General features: G+C 40.3%; 1 protein-coding gene across 8 annotated transcripts in view; it reads right to left on the bottom strand.

The window, feature by feature from the left end:
* LOC143026594 (uncharacterized) overlaps positions 1-18,878 on the bottom strand; it is a 130,124-nt gene that overhangs the window by 51,927 nt on the left and 59,319 nt on the right. For 7 of the 8 annotated variants that reach the window (XM_076187251.1, XM_076187245.1, XM_076187247.1 and 4 more), the window contains one exon: positions 4,057-4,089. The exons of the other annotated variant lie outside the window; for it this stretch is intronic. In XM_076187251.1, coding sequence (XP_076043366.1) covers positions 4,057-4,089 — 33 coding nt within the window. The remainder of the gene's footprint in view (positions 1-4,056; positions 4,090-18,878) is intronic. 8 annotated transcript variants of the gene reach the window in all.

Here is an 18,878-nt window from a genome sequence, read left to right as displayed (position 1 = left end):
AGTATCATTATTTCTCTATGAACAGGTATTTCCTTCACCACAGACAAATTGAGGTGTGGCTCTGGTCCATTGAGGCACCCCATATAGACCCTAAAGTATCAGCTGTATGCTACTGAGCAGCTTTCAACCCCACAATAACATGCAGCCAATACCCTAGATGGGCTGAATAGAGTGAGAAACAAGGAGATGAGGAGAACAGGGGTGGAAAGGGAGTTGGGTGATAGGGTTGATGAAAGAGTATTGGGATGGTTGGAACACATGGAAAGAATGAGTGAAGAAAGATTAGTTGAAAAAAAAAAAAGAAAAAAAAAAAAAAAAAGTGTGGAAGGCAGAGGTGGAAGGAGTGAACATGAGGGGGCGTCCTAGGACGAGATGGATGGAAGGGGTAAAAGGGGCACTGGGAAAGAGGGCAATGTCTGTTGAGGAGGGAAGGGAGAAGACAGAAGAAAGGTGTGAGTGGAGAATGGTTGTGTGTGGATGATACTGTGATGCATGAAAAGGAGTGGGTGGGGCATGGGGGAGTGAGGGAGTACGTGTAGAAACTAATTTGATGCAGCCTGAAGGGATTTCTCCCCGTCTTCATTTTTTGGGGGGGGGGGGACCACCAATTAAATGAAGTGGCCTTGCTGTGGATGTGCTGTGCCTTGTGACACTGCTTCTCAACCAGGGGAGTGGGCAAGATGCAGGGATGACCCGTCATCCAGGAGGAGCCAAGATAAGAGGGAGGGTGTGGAGTATGTGGGGATGGAATGGGTGGGAGTGGATTTTATGCCTTTGTTTTTTGGCTACCTCCCTTGTAAAGGGGAAGAAGCCTTTGGTATATGTATGTATATCAGGTGCTGTGTTGCAGCAAAGTTGCACATTTTGTCACTTTGAGGTAGTGGGCAGTGAGTGGTGGTCATACATGGCTGAATGATGGGGAATTTTTCTACTACTTTTTCACCCTTTGTTCCTCACCACTGCTACTTCAATCATCAACAATCTTTCTTTTTCATATGAATGTTTTACGTGTAAGTTACCTTACACCATGGGAAGTAGAGGGTTGTGGGTCACAAGGAGATGACTGACCTGTCTATTCCATGATGTCTGAGGAGAACAAAGGATGTTAGGGTGGGTAGGTGTACTGTGTGGAGTCGTTCACCCTGAGTTGACAAATTTCATTTTAAGAAATCTGGGAGTGGAATATAGACTGCTAAATTTAAGAAAAGCCTTCACATATTATGTATGCTGCAGTTACACGCTGCTTATCATATGATGTATGTTGCAGTTTACAGGTTAATGAGTTTAGGGAAGAATGTAAATGCAATGATGTTGGGGACTGAATGCTATAGTAGGAGATAAGCCAATAGATAGAGAAGTAGGGAGGTTCTGGGTATCAGTTATTAACAATTGTAGAGCGATTTTGAAGATATGTTAAGAAAGGAAGCTGATGACAGCAAACAGTATTTAAGAAGAGAGACAAGAATAAGTATATTTGGAAAAGGGTGGAGGAGAGGGCATAGGAGCAGAGGCAATCAAGGGTGGGATAAGATAATGAAGGCTGGCTGTGGAGGAAAAGAAGAAGTAAGCTTGTGAGGATTGGTTGTTAACCACTTCAGTACGGAACTTAAATCTCGCGGGCAGCAGCCAATGCCAGCCGTACGACGTGTCGTAATAATACTCGCATCATAAAATATAGTCACCGCTTATATCGATCGTTCTCTCTTTCACCCGCGAATTTTGAAAACCACAGAGAATGGGATTCAGGGCACATTTGAGAGAATGTAAAAACACAGGGGCGACTACAATAAATATAATCAAGACGCCGATATGGCAGCGTCGCGAATCCACTTGCTCCTCATGACGCCTACGTGTGCGGCACCGTATGGAAGGGGTTAAGTAGAGCTTGGCAAGTATAGGAATGGTGCATAAAGATGAGAGGAACAAAACATATGGTGACGGAGGCAAAAAAGAGAGCAGATATAAAATGGGTTAGGAGTTTGACAGAAAAAGTTGAGATGAATAAAAAGATGTTTTGAAGGAAAGTAAAAAAGTAGGGGTAGGTTGATTCTGGTAGCGGAAAGTATAAATGGTGCAGAAAGACAGATGTCAATGGAAGTAAAGGAGCTATGGGGAAGATGGGTAGAGTATTTCAGGAATTTGTTGAATGTGTACAAGTTAGGGATTGATTGTGGCAGTTGGAAGGTGCTAAGAAAATATCTGCAACATAAGAAAATTATAAGAATATAAGAAATGAGATGCAAAATGCATTGAAAGTAATGAAAGATGGTAAAGCACCAGGGTCTAACAGAGTGAGGAACTATTATAGTGGACAGGAAATGTGCTGGAAAATTGGAAGTGTACTTGTATAGTTCCACTTTTCAAAGAAAAAGGAGAAAAATATGAATGTAGTAGTTTAAGGGGCATTCAGCAAGAGGGGGATGTCTGTTGAGCAAGGAAGGGAGAAGGCAGGAGATGGGTGAGTGGAGAATGGCTGTGTGTGGATGATATTGTGATGCAAAAGGGATTTCTCCCAGTCTTCAATAATCCTGGATGAGGGGACGGGGGTTGCCGAATTAAGTCAAGCTGCCTTGCTGAGGATGTACTGTGTCTTGCTGCACTGCATCTGATCCAGAGCAGTGGGTGGGGTACAGGGACGACCCATCATTCACAAGGAGCTAAAGTGTGAGGGAGGAGAGGGTGGTGGACGAGAGTGGAATGGGCCTTTTGACTTGGCTACCTACCTTATAAGGGAGAAAAAGCCTTTGGTATGTATAGATATTTCTAGAGGCATCAGTCTGTTCAGTATAGTTAGAAAGTTATAAGGAAGGGTGTTCAATCAATCAATTATTACCTCAAGTTTCATAAGTGGAAACCCTGCAGCCCCATAGTTGCTGGCAATGGTCTTAGGAACCTTCCACAGGTCTGTGTTGTATCAGTGTTGGACCATTTCTTTATCACAGGCTCAAAATGGTACGGAGAGGAGAGCAGTTGCTTGTTGTCAGCTCTCCATGTGTGAAAAAGTGAAAAAAGTGAAAGAAATACAGCTGGAGTTAATAAAGACAGATCTTGAGTCTAGTCCAGGGACCAGGTGCCAACTCCTCAGGACTGCACCTCCTGATGGAGGTGAGGGGTTGATGTGTTTAGATAATGGGCAGCTTTCCTGTCTATCTTCAAGGACCACCACATGCAGGTAACCATAATTGGTCCCCTTGTCTGAAGTTTCTTCCCAGAGCAATCTGTGGGAGGGCCCAAGGACTGTTGCCAGTTGCTATGAGGCTATAGGTTTACCAATTAAAGAAACTTGAGGCAACAATTATTATTATTGTACGAGGATGACCAAGTGAAAGCATGCCATAAATCTTTGTGGGAGAAAAATACAGAAACACAAAAAGGAGATCCCTAGTTCCCTTACTCAGTCGTATCTTTTAGAACATTTAGGGGACAACAGAAGCAACACCTCATTTTCCACTAAGTCCACAAAGGCATGATGAAGAAAAAGGAGTTGTTCTTGGTATATTACAAGATTTAAGAAGAGCAGAAATGAGATAGTAAAATACTAAACAACTGTCATTACAAAACACTGAAAATATTTCTTCAATTATAAACTGGTGTATGTAACTTAACACTAATACCATACACTGTATGATTTTGTTTATGCAAATTTCTCTCCATTTCATTCAGTCTAAGGTCTAAGTCCAGCCTAAATGATGTCACAATAGATAACGCCTACAACTTACTTTGTTGATGAATAGAAGAATAGAAGTTTTTGTCATATATATAAACTAAATATAGTAGAGTGCAGTAGATTTACCTACAGGTTAAATCTAGAGGGAAAAGAGTGACTATTGATGTGACTGGTGCAGCAGCAGAGGGCAGACAAGTGTTGTAGTGTAAATAATCAAAAAGCTTACATGGTTCTTCTTAAGAACCTACTGACATGAGTGCTCTGTGCTCAATCCCACTACCAGTGAAAAGATCTTGAAACTAGTGAGTCTACATGAAGTCAGTATAATGCAAAGGAAACCATAATGAATAAAGAGAAACTAAAACCAAACAGGTAAAACAAAAACTTACTCAAAATCTTGATTTTTTTGCACAACCCATGGCCTGAAAGCAGGAAATCAGAGTCAACAAAAATAAAACATCCTTTTGAAGAAGACAAAAAAATAATAATAAAATAAATCAAATAAAATAAACATAAAAAAAAGAAAAAAAAAGAAAAAGAAAAATTAATCAATTTGGAAAATAATAATAATAATAATAAACCTAATGTATTAAATGGCAAAATATTTAGGCATGCTGAACCTATATGAATGTGAAATTACACATTCCAATGATTGTTTCATACTTAAAACAGAAAATAAACATTAACATCTGTATCTGACATATATTGACATGAGAGAAATAATTGTGACACAAAAAGAAATAATGAACATATCAGAAAATCACATGGCCCAGACGGAATTGCGAACTGGATACTAAAAGAATGTATAGATGAACTAAAGGACAAAATATGTAAGATAATAGATCACTGAAAGAAGGAAAGATACCAGAAGACTGGAAAAATGCCAATATATAATGGGGGAGACAAGGAAGACCCAACAAACTATAGATCTCCCTTACAAGTACAATATCTAAAATTTGTGAAAAGTCATCAAAAGTAGATGGACTAAACATCTGGAGAACAATATACTAAATCTGTGACAATTCGGTTTTAGACAGGTAAGTTCAGAGAAACCTACAATTTACTAAGATCAATAAAGGAGGCTTTTAATTACTTGGATGAGGTAATGGTAAAGAAAATACTAGTCACACTGATAAGACCAAGACTGGAGTCCACAGTGACACTATAGACACCCAGTACAAAAAAGAATACAAGGAAAATAAAAATAATCCAAACAGCAACAACAAAGATAGTCCCAACACTTTCAAAATTGACATATGAGCAAAGAAGAGAAAGAGGCGATTTATTGGCCATTTACAGAATCAGGAAAAAGGCATGGAAGTCCTTGACAGAGAAAACCTATTAATGTGGGATAGAAGACAAGGGGACATGAGAAGAAACTCCAAAAGGCCTTTTATAGAAGAGATCTGGAAGAGGAGGAGGAAGAGAGAGAGAAAAAAAAGGGGGGGGGGAGTGGATGTCTGGAACAAACTGGACAAGACAATAGTGTTTGCAAACACCATACAAGAATTAAAGAACAAATTAGATCTGAAATACAAAGATGGGTCACCATGGGCATAGCTCCTCTTCCCATATAATACAACTGGTAAATACACACCACTTAAAGTCTGTTTTCACTAGAGAAAAAGTACAGTATTGTGACAAAGGACTTGAAATATGATCAACCCCCCCATCAGGGAAATAACAATAACACACACACACAGGGTCACCATGGGCATAGCTCCTCTTCCCATATAATACAACTAGGTAAATACACACAACTTCAAGTCTGTTTTCACTAAAGAAAAAGTACAGTATTGTGACAAAGGAATTGAAATATGATCAATCCCCCCATCAGGGAAACAACAATAACACACACACACACACACAGGCAAAGTTGGTGGAAAAAAAAAAAAAAAAAAAAAAAAAAAAAAAAAAAAAACACGATGGAAATAAAAAACCAAATGAAAGACAAAGAAAACAAAAAATACTATTTAAAGAAATAGTCAAAGAAAAAAAAAAAAAAAAAAAAAAAAAAAAAAAATGTAATCTATGGTTATCAAAGAAAAACAAGATGTAATAAGGTTCCAAAGGGAAAAAGGGGAGAAGAATATAGTGACAGAAATACTAAAAGAAATACAGGAGGAGGGACAAGGACTCAAAATGGCAATAGAAGAGATCTATAGGATGGGCAAATATTCTGAAAAGAATAGACCTCTCAAAGTAAAACTTCATTCAGAGAATAGCAGAAGAAATATTAACAAACATAGGGAAACTAACAAAAAGTAAAAACTACAAAAACCTAGGGATAAAGAAGGATCTGAGTGATGAGAAAAAAAAAAAAATAAAAAAAAAAAATAAAAAATAGTGATGGACTTCAGACTGAGGAAATGGTGCATAAGGGAAAAGGAAATGCAGGAGAAAGAAGAAAAGGAAGAAAATGAAAAAAATGAAAGATAACATATACCAACATAGACGGATTGATATCAGGAATGGATGAATTGAATGACTATCTAGAACAAGAGAAACCAGATATAATGGGAATTGTGGAGACAAAATTCAAAGGATCATTACCACCAAATAGTACAGGCCAAGGATTATATAATTGTTGGTACAGAAACAGAAACAAAGCTGGGTGGAGGAGTGATGTTGCTAACCAAGAAAGGCCTAAATGTGACAAAAATCACAGAATGAGAGAACAATGTAGAGTTGATTATGATAAGAGTTGAGGATATAGAGATATGAAAAATAGAAAGTATGCAGTGATTTATGTCCCACCTGAAACTCACATATGGAATGAAAGTGAACACTCCAAAATGCTGTAAGACACAAGAAAAACACTAAATGAAATACTAACAAAAGAAGGAAATCTGGTAATTATGGGTGATCTTAACTCGAAAGAAAAATGCATGGGTCAAGGAAAACATCAGATATAGAAATAACAATGAACCATCAAGATTGTATTTGATATTCACATCAGAACCCAAAATTGTGGATAAAATCGTATACAAGACACCAACTGAAAATAGTGATCACATACTAATAGAACTAGAATTAATAACGAAGAAACAAAGGTGGAAGAGAAATGGACAGTTTGGAAGGAAATCTATAATGAAGTGGATAAGTATGTACCTAGACAAAAACAGGAAAGGATATATGTAAAATCTTGGTATAATAAAAAATGCAGTGAAGCAAAATACAGAAGAGATAAAGCCTGGAAAAGGTGGGGGGGAAAAAACAACTGAGAAATGGAAAATATACACCAAACTAAGAAATGAATATGTAAAAATATGTAGAGAAGAAAAGAGAAATTATTAAAAGGACATAATGGATAAATGTAAATATAAATGCAAATTATTCTATAGATATGTAAACAGTAAGCTAAAAGATACATGCATATACCAAGGCTTTTTCCCCCTTACAAGGGAGGTAGCCAAAAAGAAAAAGGCATAAAATCATTCCCACCCATTCCATCCCTAAATACACTCCACTCCCTTCCACCCTCCCTCTTATCTTAGCACCTCCCTGCACCCTGTCCACTGCCCTAGGTCAGAGGCAGTGTCACAAGGCACAGCACATCCACAGCAAGGCTACTTCATTAAATCAGTGACCACCCTCTCCGTCCCCCCATGCAGAAAAGATGGGGAGAAATCCCTTTGGGCTGCGTCAAATTTTGCTCACACATACTACCTCACCCCCCATCCCCCCACCCATTCCACATCATGCATCATCTATATACAACCATTCTCCATTCACCCGTCTTCTGTCCTCTCCCGTCCTTCCTCAACAGACATTCCCCTCTTCCCAAAAGGTCCCTTCACCCCATCCATCCATCTCATCCTAGGACGTCCCCTCATGTTCACTCCTTCCACATATGCTTTCCATACCTCTTTTAATAGTCTTTCTTCATTCATTCTTTCCATGTGTCCAAACCATCCTAATACTCTTTCATCAGCCCCATCTCCCAACTCCCTTTCCACCCCTGTTCTCCTCCTCACCTCCTCATTTCTCACTCTATCCAGCCTAGTAACCCCTATCATACTTCTCAGACACATCTCAAACACATTCAATCTCCTTCTCTCTTCTTCTCTTATGTTCCATGTTTCTGACCCATACAGTGCTGTTGGCACAATCACTCCTTCATATAGTCTCCTCTTAGCATCCATTCCCAAATGTCTATTCCTCATTACACTTTTTAATCCACCAAGGCATTTACTCACTTCTCTCAATCTACATTCTACCTCTACCTCCACTCCACCTTTTCCTGGCACATTTGCACCTAAGTATCTAAAACTATCCACTTTCTCTAGTTGCTCTCCCTTAATGCTCACTTCCAGTCTGATGCCACTTTCGCCTCTTGTACATCTCATCACCTTACTTTTACCCACAATTATCTTCAGCTTTCTTCTTTCACACACTCTCCCAAACACTGTCACCAACTTCTTCAATCCCTCCTCCGATTCTGCCACAAGCACAGTGTCGTCCACAAACAACAGCTGGCTCACCTCCCACTTTTCTCCATTTTCTTTAAACATCTCCAATCCCTGACCCACCACCCTTGCATTTACCTCTCACACCACCCCATCCATGTATAAGTTGAACAGCCAGGGAGACATAACGCATCCTTGACGAAGTCCCACCTTTACCTCGAACCACTCACTCTCTCCATTTCTAATCCTGACACATGCTCTACTACTCTCGTAAAAACTCTTGACAGCTCCTAGAAGCTTTCCTCCTATCCTATATATCCGCATAACCACAGCTAAAAAATAAACAGGAAATAAATTACGTCAAGGTAGCAGAGAATACACAGAAGATATAGACATACATATACCAAGGCTTTTTCCCCCTTACAAGGTAGGTAGCCAAAAAGAAGATATAGAAATGGCAGATATTAACAAACATTTCAAATCTGTATTCACCAAAGAAGAAAAAAACAAAAAAATCTACAAAACTGTGATCAAAGAATCGAAGTAAGATTTCCTCCATTGAGGAAATAAAATATTACTCTGAATGAAATATGGAATCAAATATTAAAGCTTGATGTTAACAAGTCACAGGGCCTGGATGGAGTTGCAAACTGGATACTGAAGGAATTTATAGATGAACTAACAGGAAAAACATACAAATTGAATGCTCATTCAAAGAGGAAAAACTACCAAAAGACTGGAAAAATGCAAATATATAGAGGGGGAAATTAGGAAGACCCGACAAATTATTGACCAATGTCCCTAATGAGTACAATACTTAAAATTTGTGAGAGAATCATCCAAGATAGATGGACAAAATATCTGAAGGAGAATAATATACTGAACCCGAGGCAATTTGGATTCAAAGAAGGAAGATCATGTACCACTAATTTAATTTGTTTCCATTCAAGATTGATAGATATATTGCAAGAAAGGGATGGCTGGCCAGACTGTGCCTTCCTGGACTTACAAAAGGCATTTGATAAGGTATCAGACACAAAATTACTATATAAACAGGAAACTATAGGAGGCATACATGGAAAACTATTGAATTGGATGGAGGGGTTCCTACATGGAAGAAAAATGAGAGTGGTGCTCAGAGACAAACATTCAAAATGGGAAGAAATGAGTAGTGGTGTCCCACAGGGGTCAGTACTAGCTCTGATAATGTTTGCTATATATGTAAATGACATGGATGAAGGCATTGAAAGTTACATAAACTGCTTTGCGGATGACGCAAAATTATTAAAGAGAATAAACCCCGAAATAGACTGCGAGTCATTGTAGAGTGATCTGAACAAAGTCTCATAGTGGAGAAAGAGATGGGAGGTAGAATTCAACATCAAGAAGTGCAGTATAATTGAATTTGGAAAAAGCAAGAAGAGAATATCAGGACAGTATAAAATTGAAGGAAAAGAAGTAAAGAAAGTAAATTCTGAAAGGGACCTAGGAGTAATCATCACCAAAGACATGTTGCCAGATAAACATATAAATAAAATAGTTCGAGAAACATACAGTTTATTGTGATCAATAAAGGTGGCCTTTAAATACCTGGATAAGGAAATGATCAAGAAAATATTACAAACAGTGATAAGGCCAAAACTGGAATATGCAGCGCTGATATGGTCACCCAGTACAAAAAAGAATACAAGAAAATAGAAAGAATGCAAAGAGCAACGACAAAAATGGCCCCAACACTTTCAAACCTGACATATGAACAAAGACTGGCCAAATAATTGTCAACCCGGAACAAAGAAGAGAACGAGGGGACCTACTAACCATCGACAGAATTATGAAAGGAAAAGAATGCCTTGATAGAGAGGAAAGAGGAAAAACAAGAGGACATGCAATGAAACTCAAAAAGGATAACTACAGAAGAGACCTGAAAAAGAACAGCTTCCCACACAGAGTGATAGATATATGGAACAAATTGGATGAAGAAGTAGTGTGTGCAAACACAATACAAGAATTTAAGAACAAATTTGATCTTGCGCGATACAAAAACGGGTCACCACAAGCATAGCTCCTCTTCCCTTGATAGAGAGGAAAGAGGAAAAACAAGAGGACATGCAATGAAACTCAAAAAGGATAACTACAGAAGAGACCTGAAAAAGAACAGCTTTCCACACAGTGATAGATATATGGAACAAATTGGATGAAGAAGTAGTGTGTGCAAACACAATACAAGAATTTAAGAACAAACTTGATCTTGCGCGATACAAAAACAGGTCACCACAAGCATAACTCCCCTTCCCGTATATTACAACTGAGTAAATACACACACACAAGGATGTCAAAAGAGTCAACTCAGAAAGGGACCTGGAAGTGATCATCTCAAGTGACTTGACACCCGATAAACAAGTCAATAAATTAGTTCGAGAGACTTTTAACTTATTACGATCAATGAAAGTGGCCTTCAACTACATGGATGAAGAAATGGTAATGAAAATAGTGGTTGCACTAATAATACCTAAACTAGAATATGCTGCAACACTATGGGCACCTAAAAAACAAAAATGGCACCTACACTATCAAAGTTGACTTACGAACAAAGATTGGATAAATTACATCTATCAACACTGGAACAATGAAGAGAAAGAGGTGATTTGTTGACCATTTACAGAATTATGAAAGGTATAGAAATTCTTGATAGAGACAACTTATTAAAATGGGACAGAAAAAAAAAAAGAGGACACAAAAAGAAGCTAAAGAAGGACAGTTACAGAAGAGATTTGAAAAAGAATAGCTTCCCACATCAAGTGATTGATGTCTGGAACAAACTAAACAGAGAAACATTGAGTGCCAAAATTATACAAGATTTTAAGAATAAACTGGATGCGGAGAGATACGAAAATGGGTCACTACGAACATAACTCTCGTCCCGTAAAATACTAGGTGAATATACACACTGTCTTTGTATCTTTATTATTTTTTTTTTCACGAACAATTACTAAAAAAAATGGAAGGAAAAAATGAAGATAAAAGGGACAAGGAACCAACAAAAAGATGCCTAGACGTAAGTAGAGTCGATTCACTGCTTAGGGTAATCGCGAAAAGGACGTGCCTGAACAAAACACTGAAAATGTACCAAAGGTTTGAAAGAAATGTATTTTCTGGATTTGATAGGGATAATACTATTATGTATAGAGGGACAGATATGGAAAGAGAACCCAGCTTTAAAAATATAATAAGAAATAGGGAAATCAATGAATTGTTAGACGAAATAATTGAACTCAAAAGTGAATGCAAAAGTATATACAAAGAAGTAGCCATATTAAGAAAGGCCAATGAAGAAAATAAGAGGGATATAGATGAGTTGAAAATGGAACTAAATGGGGTAAAGGGAGAAAATGAAAGACGGAAAAATGAGGATATGAATAGGAATGAGGCATCAAAGAAAGATGAAGGATCAAATACAGGCAGTGACCAAAAAAGTGGAAGAAAAGATCAAAGAAAATGACTTCCACGAAATAAAGAAACAGTGGAAGGTGGAACAGGAAAGTCAAAAATGATCTTTTAAACATATAGTGGAGCAGCAGGTCAAGTAGAATGCTAAGGAAACGGTAATCCAAGTGATTAAAGAGAAAGGTAATTTGGTCAGGGACACAGTGGACAAAAAAAAAAAAAGATGCATTGTAATCTATGGTATTAAAGAGAAGCATGATATTCCTTTTCCAAATCCATAAAGGCCCAAAAAACATCCTTACCTTTTCCTATAGCTTTCTCACATATCTGTCTTACCACAAAAATCTGATCTACACAACCCCTACCTGTCCTAAAATCACACTGTTCCTCACCAATTACTCCCTCAGTTCCTCTCCCAATCCTCTCAATCAAGATCCTCCCATAAGCCTTCCCAACTACACTCAACAAGCTGATCCCTCTGATACTACTACACTCACACCTATCTCCTCTTCCCTTGTAAAACGGAACTATACAGGCACTCCTCTAGCACTCTACTCTCTCTTGAACAAACATTAAATAACCTCAGCAGCCAGTCCACCATAACTGTGCCTCCTTTCTTCAGACATTCTGCACGCCATCTATCCAACCCAGGTGCCTTACCTGCTCTCGTCATCTTAACCCCTTCCATACGGTGCCGCACACGTAGGCGTCATGAGGAGCAAGTGGATTCGCGATGCTGCCATATTGGCGTCTTGATAATATTTATTGTAGTCGCCCCTGTGTTTTTACATTCTCCCTAATCTGCTCTTAATCCCATTCTCTGTGGTTTTCAAAATTCACGGGTGAAAGAGAGAACGATCGATATAAGCCGTGACTATATTTTATGATGCGAGTATTATTATGACACGCCGTACGGCTGGCATTGGCTGCTGCCCGCGAGATTTAAGTCCCGTAGTGAAGTGGTTAACAGCTGCTTTCACTTCATCTTTCCCTATTTCTCCTCCATTTTCCTCACTCATCACTCATTTTTCTACAGCTTCCCATTGCAACTACCTTTCCCTCCCTATCCTCCACATTTAGCAACTCCCTAAATTACTCTGCCCACCTTCCTCTCACTGCCTTCTCTTCCATTATCATCTCTCCATCTGGAAATGGCTTATGACAGGGTAGACAGGAAGGCACTGTGGGAGGTATTGCACATATATGGGATTGAAGGAAAGCTGTTAAGAGCAATCAAGAGTTTCTACGAGAGTAGTAGAGCTTGCGTTAGGATTAGAAATGGAGAGAGTAAATGGTTTGAGGTAAAGGTGGGACTTCGTCAGGGATGTGTTATGTCACCCTGGCTGTTCAATCGTATATATACATGGATAAGGTGGTGCAAGAGGTGAATGCAAGGCTAGTGGGTCAGGGGTTGGAGATGGTTAAAGAAAATGGAGAAAAGTGGGAAATAAGCTAATTGTTGTTTGCTGACGACACTGCGCTTGTACAGGATCAGACGAGGGATTGAGGAAGTTAGTGACAGAGTTTGAGAAGGTGTGTGAAAGAAGGAAGCTGAAGATAAATGTGGGTAAAAGTAAGGTGATGAGATGTACAAGGGGAGAGAAACTGGAGGAAGTGGATAGTTTTAGAGGTGAGCCAGCTGTTGTTTGCGGACGACACTGCGCTTGTGGCAGGGTCGGAGGAGGGATTGAGGAAGCTGGTGGCAGAGTTTGGGAGAGTATGTGATAGAAGAAAGCTAAAGATAAATGTGGGTAAAAGTAAGGTGATAAGATGTACAAGGGGTGAATGTGGCAGTAGACTGGAAGTGAACATTAAGGGAGAGCGACTGGAGGAAGTGGATAGTTTTAGATACTTGGGTGCAAGTGTAGCAGGAAAAGGTGGAGTGAAGGTGGAGGTGGAATGTAGATTGAGAGAAGCGAGTAAATGCCTTGGTGGATTGAAGAGTGTAATGAGGAATAGACATTTAGGAATGGATGCGAAGAGGAGACTGTATGAAGGAGTGATTGTGCCAACAGCACTGTATGGGGCAGAAACGTGGAACATAAGAGAAGAAGAGAGAAGGAGTTTGAATGTGTTTGAGATGAGGTGTCTGAGAAGTATGGTGGGGGTTACTAGGCTGGATAGAGTGAGAAATGAGGAGGTGAGGAGGAGAACAGGGGAGAAAAAGGAGCTGGGAGATAGGGTTGATGAAATAATATTAGGATGGTTTGGACACATGGAAAGAATGAGTGAAGAAAGACTAGTAAAAGAGGTATGGAAGGCAGATGTGGAGGGAGTGAACATGAGGGATGAGGTGGATGGATGGGGTGAAGGGGGCTTTGGGGAAGAGGGGAATGTCTGTTGAGGAAGGAAGGGAGAGGACGGAAGACAGAGGTGAGTGGAGAATGGTTGTATATGGATGATGATGTGATTGCATGAGGAGGAATGGGTGGGGGGGGGGGGTAGTATGTGTGAGTAAATTTTGACGCAGCCCGAAGGGATTTCTCCCCGTCCTCTCCTTATATGCAAGGGGGGACGGAGAGGGGGGGGTCGCCGATTAAATGAAGCGGCCTTGCTGTGGATGTGCTGTGTCTTGCGACACTGCTTCTGACCCAGGGCGGTGGGCAAGGTGCAGGGATGACCCGTCATCCAGGAGGTGCTCAGATGAGAGGGAGGGTGGGAGGGGTGTGGAGTGTATTTAGGGATGAAATGGGTGGGAGTGTTTTTATGCCTTTCCCTTTTTGGCTACCTCCCTTGAAAGGAGGAAAAAGCCTTGGTATATGTATTATGGAAAGAATGAGTGAAGAAAGACTAGTAAAAGAGGTATGGAAGGCAGATGTGGAGGGAGTGAACATGAGGGGACGTCCTAGGATGAGGTGGATGGATGGGGTGAAGGGGGCTTTGGGGAAGAGGGGAATGTCTGTTGAGGAAGGAAGGGAGAGGACGGAAGACAGAGGTGAGTGGAGAATGGTTGTATATGGATGATGTTGTGATTGCATGAGGAGGAATGGGCGGGGGTGGGGTGGGGTAGTATGTGTGAGTAAATTTTGACACAGCCCGAAGGGATTTCTCCCCGTCCTCTCATTATTTGCAAGGGGGGACGGAGAGGGGGGTCGCCGATTAAATGAAGCGGCCTTGCTGTGGATGTGCTGTGTCTTGCGACACTGCTTCTGACCCAGGGCGGTGGGCAGGGTGCAGGGATGACCCGTCATCCAGGAGGTGCTCAGATGAGAGGGAGGGTGGGAGGGGTGTGGAGTGTATTTAGGGATGAAATGGGTGGGAGTGTTTTTATGCCTTTCCCTTTTTGGCTACCTCCCTTGAAAGGAGGAAAAAGCCTTGGTATATGTATTATGGAAAGAATGAGTGAAGAAAGACTAGTAAAAGAGGTATGGAAGGCAGATGTGGAGGGAGTGAACATGAGGGGACGTCCTAGGATGAGGTGGATGGATGGGGTGAAGGGGGCTTTGGGGAAGAGGGGAATGTCTGTTGAGGAAGGAAGTGAGAGGACGGAAGACAGAGGTGAGTGGAGAACGGTTGTATATGGATGATGTTGTGATTGCATGAGGAGGAATGGGCAGGGGGTGGGGTAGTATGTGTGAGTAAATTTTGACGCAGCCCGAAGGGATTTCTCCCCGTCCTCTCCTTATATGCAAGGGGGGACGGAGAGGGGGGGTCGCCGATTAAATGAAGCGGCCTTGCTGTGGATGTGCTGTGTCTTGCGACACTGCTTCTGACCCAGGGCGGTGGGCAGGGTGCAGGGATGACCCGTCATCCAGGAGGTGCTCAGATGAAAGGGAGGGTGGGAGGGGTGTGGACTTGGTAGATTAAAAAGTGTAATGAGAAATAGACATCTGGGAACGGATGCCAAGAGGAAGTTATGTGAAGGAGTGATTGTGCCGACAGCACTGTACGGGGCAGAAACATGGAACTTAAGAGAGGAAGAAAGAAGGAGTTTGAATATGTTTGAGATGAAATGTCTGAGAAGTATGATAGGGGTTACTAGGGTGGATGGAGTGAGAAATGAGGTGAGGAGGAGAACAGGGGTGGAAAGGGAGTTGGGAGATAGGGTTGATGAAAGAGTATTAGGATGGTTTGGACACATGGAAAGAATGAGTGAAGAAAGATTAGTAAAAGAGGTGTGGAAGGCAGAGGTGGAAGGAGTGAATATGAGGGGGGCTGTCCTAGGATGAGATGGATGGATGGGGTAAAAGGGGTACTTGGAACAAGGAAATTTCTGTTGAGGAAGAACAGGAGAGGACAGAATATGGGAGTGAATGGAGAATGGTTGTGTATGGATGATGCTGTGATGCTTGAGGGGGAGTGGGTGGGGGATGGGGAGTGAGGAAGTATGTATGAGAAATAATTTGATGCAACCCGAAGGGATTTCTCCCCCATCTTCTCCTTTTCTGCATAAGAGGACAGAGGGTGGGGGTGGGGGGCTGCCAAATCAATGAAGCAGCCTTGCTGTGGATGTGCTGTGTCTTGCGACACTGCTTCTGACCCAGGGCAGTGGACAGGATGCAGGGATGATCAGTCATCCAGGAGCTGCCAAGATGAGAGGGAGGGTGGAGGGTGGAAGGGAGTGGAATATGTAGGGGATGGAATGGGTGGGAGTGGTTTCTTTGCCTTTTTCTTTTTGGCTACCCCCATGTGGGTGGAAAAAAGCCTTTGCTCTATGTATGTATGATGTTCCTACATATCAGAGAGAAAAAGAGGAAAAAGAGATCGCTAAAGAAATTCTGAAAGAGATTCAAGAGGAGGGACAAAGTATAAAGAAATTAAAGAGACATATAGAATAGGTAGATACTCAAAAGAAAAACAATATAGGCCACTAGAAGTAAAACTTAGGTCACAAATGATTGTAGATACTCAAAAGAAAAACAATATAGGCCACTAGAAGTAAAACTTAGGTCACAAATGATTGTAGATACTCAAAAGAAAAACAATATAGGCCACTAGAAGTAAAACTTAGGTCACAAATGATTGCAGGGAAAGTACCATCTAGAACAACAAAACTAGCAAACAGTGAACAACACAAAAATGTATGGATAAAAAAAGAACCGAGACATAAAAGAATGATTATTTTTTTGGAGAGCGGTGGACCCGAGGCTGAGAAAATGCTATATCAGGAAAAAATTAAAGTTAGCCTATACCAACATAGATGAATTGATTTCAGGACTGAATGAATTAAATGACTATCTAGCATAAGAAAAACCAGATATAATGGGAATAGATACTAAATTAAAAATTAATCTACCACGAAATACTATGGGACAAGGTTTATACTGTTGGATGAAGAATAGAAAGGAAAAAGAGGGTGGGGGAGTATTATTTTTGACTAGGAAAGACTGAAATGTGACAAAGATAACATACATACACATACCAAAGGCTTTTCACCCCTTACACGGGTGGTAGCCAAAAAGGAAAAGGAATAGAAATCACTTCCACCCATTTCATTTCCCATATATTCTGCTCCCCTCCACCCTCCCTCCTATCTTGACACCTCCTGGATGACGGGTCATCCCTGAATCCTGTCCACTGCCCTGGGTCAGAAGCAGTGTCGCAAGACACAGCACATCCACAGCAAGACCGCTTCATAAATTCGGTGAGCCCCCCTCTCCATCCCCTCATGCAGGAAAGGAGAAGATGGGAAGAAATCCCTTCGGGCTGCATCAAATTTTTTCTCATACATACTTCCTCACCCCCCATTCCCCACCCACTCCCCCTCATGCACCATAGGCTCATCTATACACAACTCTTCTCCATTCACCCCTATCTTCTGTCCTCTCCCGTCCTTCCTCTACAAAGATAACGGAAGGAAAAAACAATGTAGAATCAATAAAAGTTGAAAGCAATCACATGAAAAGTAGAAAAATTGTAATGTATGTGCCCCCCAAAACACAGTCCTGGACAGAAAGTGATCATTCCAAACTGTTGGAAGATACAAAGTATGAACTGACTGATATACTGAAGGAAAGAGGAAATGTAGTAATTATGGGTGATTTTAATTCAAAAGAAATATGTTGGGAAGAAATGACAGTAAAGGGTGGAGAAGACATTTGGGGCAACATATTATTATGACCACTGAATACACAATGACTCAGTGGATAAAGGAAAATACCAGACACAGAAACAATGAGGAACCATCGAGACTGGATTTAATACTTACGTCAGAGCCTGAAATTGCGGACAGAATAGATTACAAAACACCAATAGGAAAGTGACCATGTACTAATAGAATTCAAACTTAAAGAACAAATGTACCTAAGAAGATATGAGAAAGATAGAATAGGAAGACCAATGTATGACAAAACAAATTTTGAGAAACTTAAAAAATTCTTTTGTAACGCAAACTGGGAAAAATTCCTAAATGAAGAAACAAAGATGGAAGAGAAATGGAATATACAAATATGTACCACAACAAAACCAAGAAAGATTATACATAAAAAACTGGTACAACAAAAAATGTAGTGAAGCTAAAAGATAAGAGACAAAGCTTGGAAAATATGGAGAGAAAAAAAAAAAAAGAGCAAATGGCAAACATACATCAAACTAAGAAACGATTATGTAAAAATACGCAGAGATGAAAAGAGAAACTATGAAAAAGAAATAATAGGAAAATGCAAGGAACAACCTAAACTATTTTACAGGTATGTAAATGGTAAACTATGAAACAAAAAAGAAATGGAAAAGTTGCGCCAGGGAAATTATGAATATACAGAATAACAAGAAATGGCAGAATTTATGAGCAATCATTTCAAATCGGTATTCACAATTGAGGGTTGAGGGGATGGCGGTTCGAACACTGCTAACGGCGAAGTTGAACCAAGGCATGGTTCATCAAATTCCACACTACAAAGTCCTCTGTGTGGGGCACCATCATAGCCTCCCGATAGGAGGGAGTTTGTGATGTAAAACCATATAATCATCATCATTCACAATTGAGAACTCACCTACTGTCAGGGAATAGAGAGACAGAAATCCCCCCCAATGAAGGAAATAACTGTAACACAGAAGGAAATCAGCGACCAAATAAAAAACCTTGATGTGTGAAAATTGCATGGTCCGGATGGAATTGCAAACTGGATACTGAAGGAATGCATACAGGAGTTAACAGACAAAATATACAATATAATCAAGCACTCGCTCAAAGAAGGAAAGGTACCACAGGATTGGAAAAATGGAAATATTGTACCAATATATAAAGGAGGAAACAAGGAAAATCCAACCAAATACAGACCGGTCTCCCTAACAAACACAATAGCAAAAATGTGTGAAAAAGTTATCAAAAGTAGATGGGTTAAACCTCTGGAAGAAAAAGCTATACTGAATCCAAATCAATTTGGATTTAGACAAGAGAAGATCATGTACAACAAACC

Source organism: Oratosquilla oratoria, chromosome 6 (genome assembly GCF_046742065.1).
Source record: "Oratosquilla oratoria isolate Oo_2021 chromosome 6, ASM4674206v1, whole genome shotgun sequence".
NCBI classification, from domain to species: Eukaryota; Metazoa; Arthropoda; class Malacostraca; order Stomatopoda; family Squillidae; genus Oratosquilla; species Oratosquilla oratoria.
Note: the sequence above shows the minus strand (reverse complement) of the source record. Positions and strands in the feature narration are given on the sequence as shown.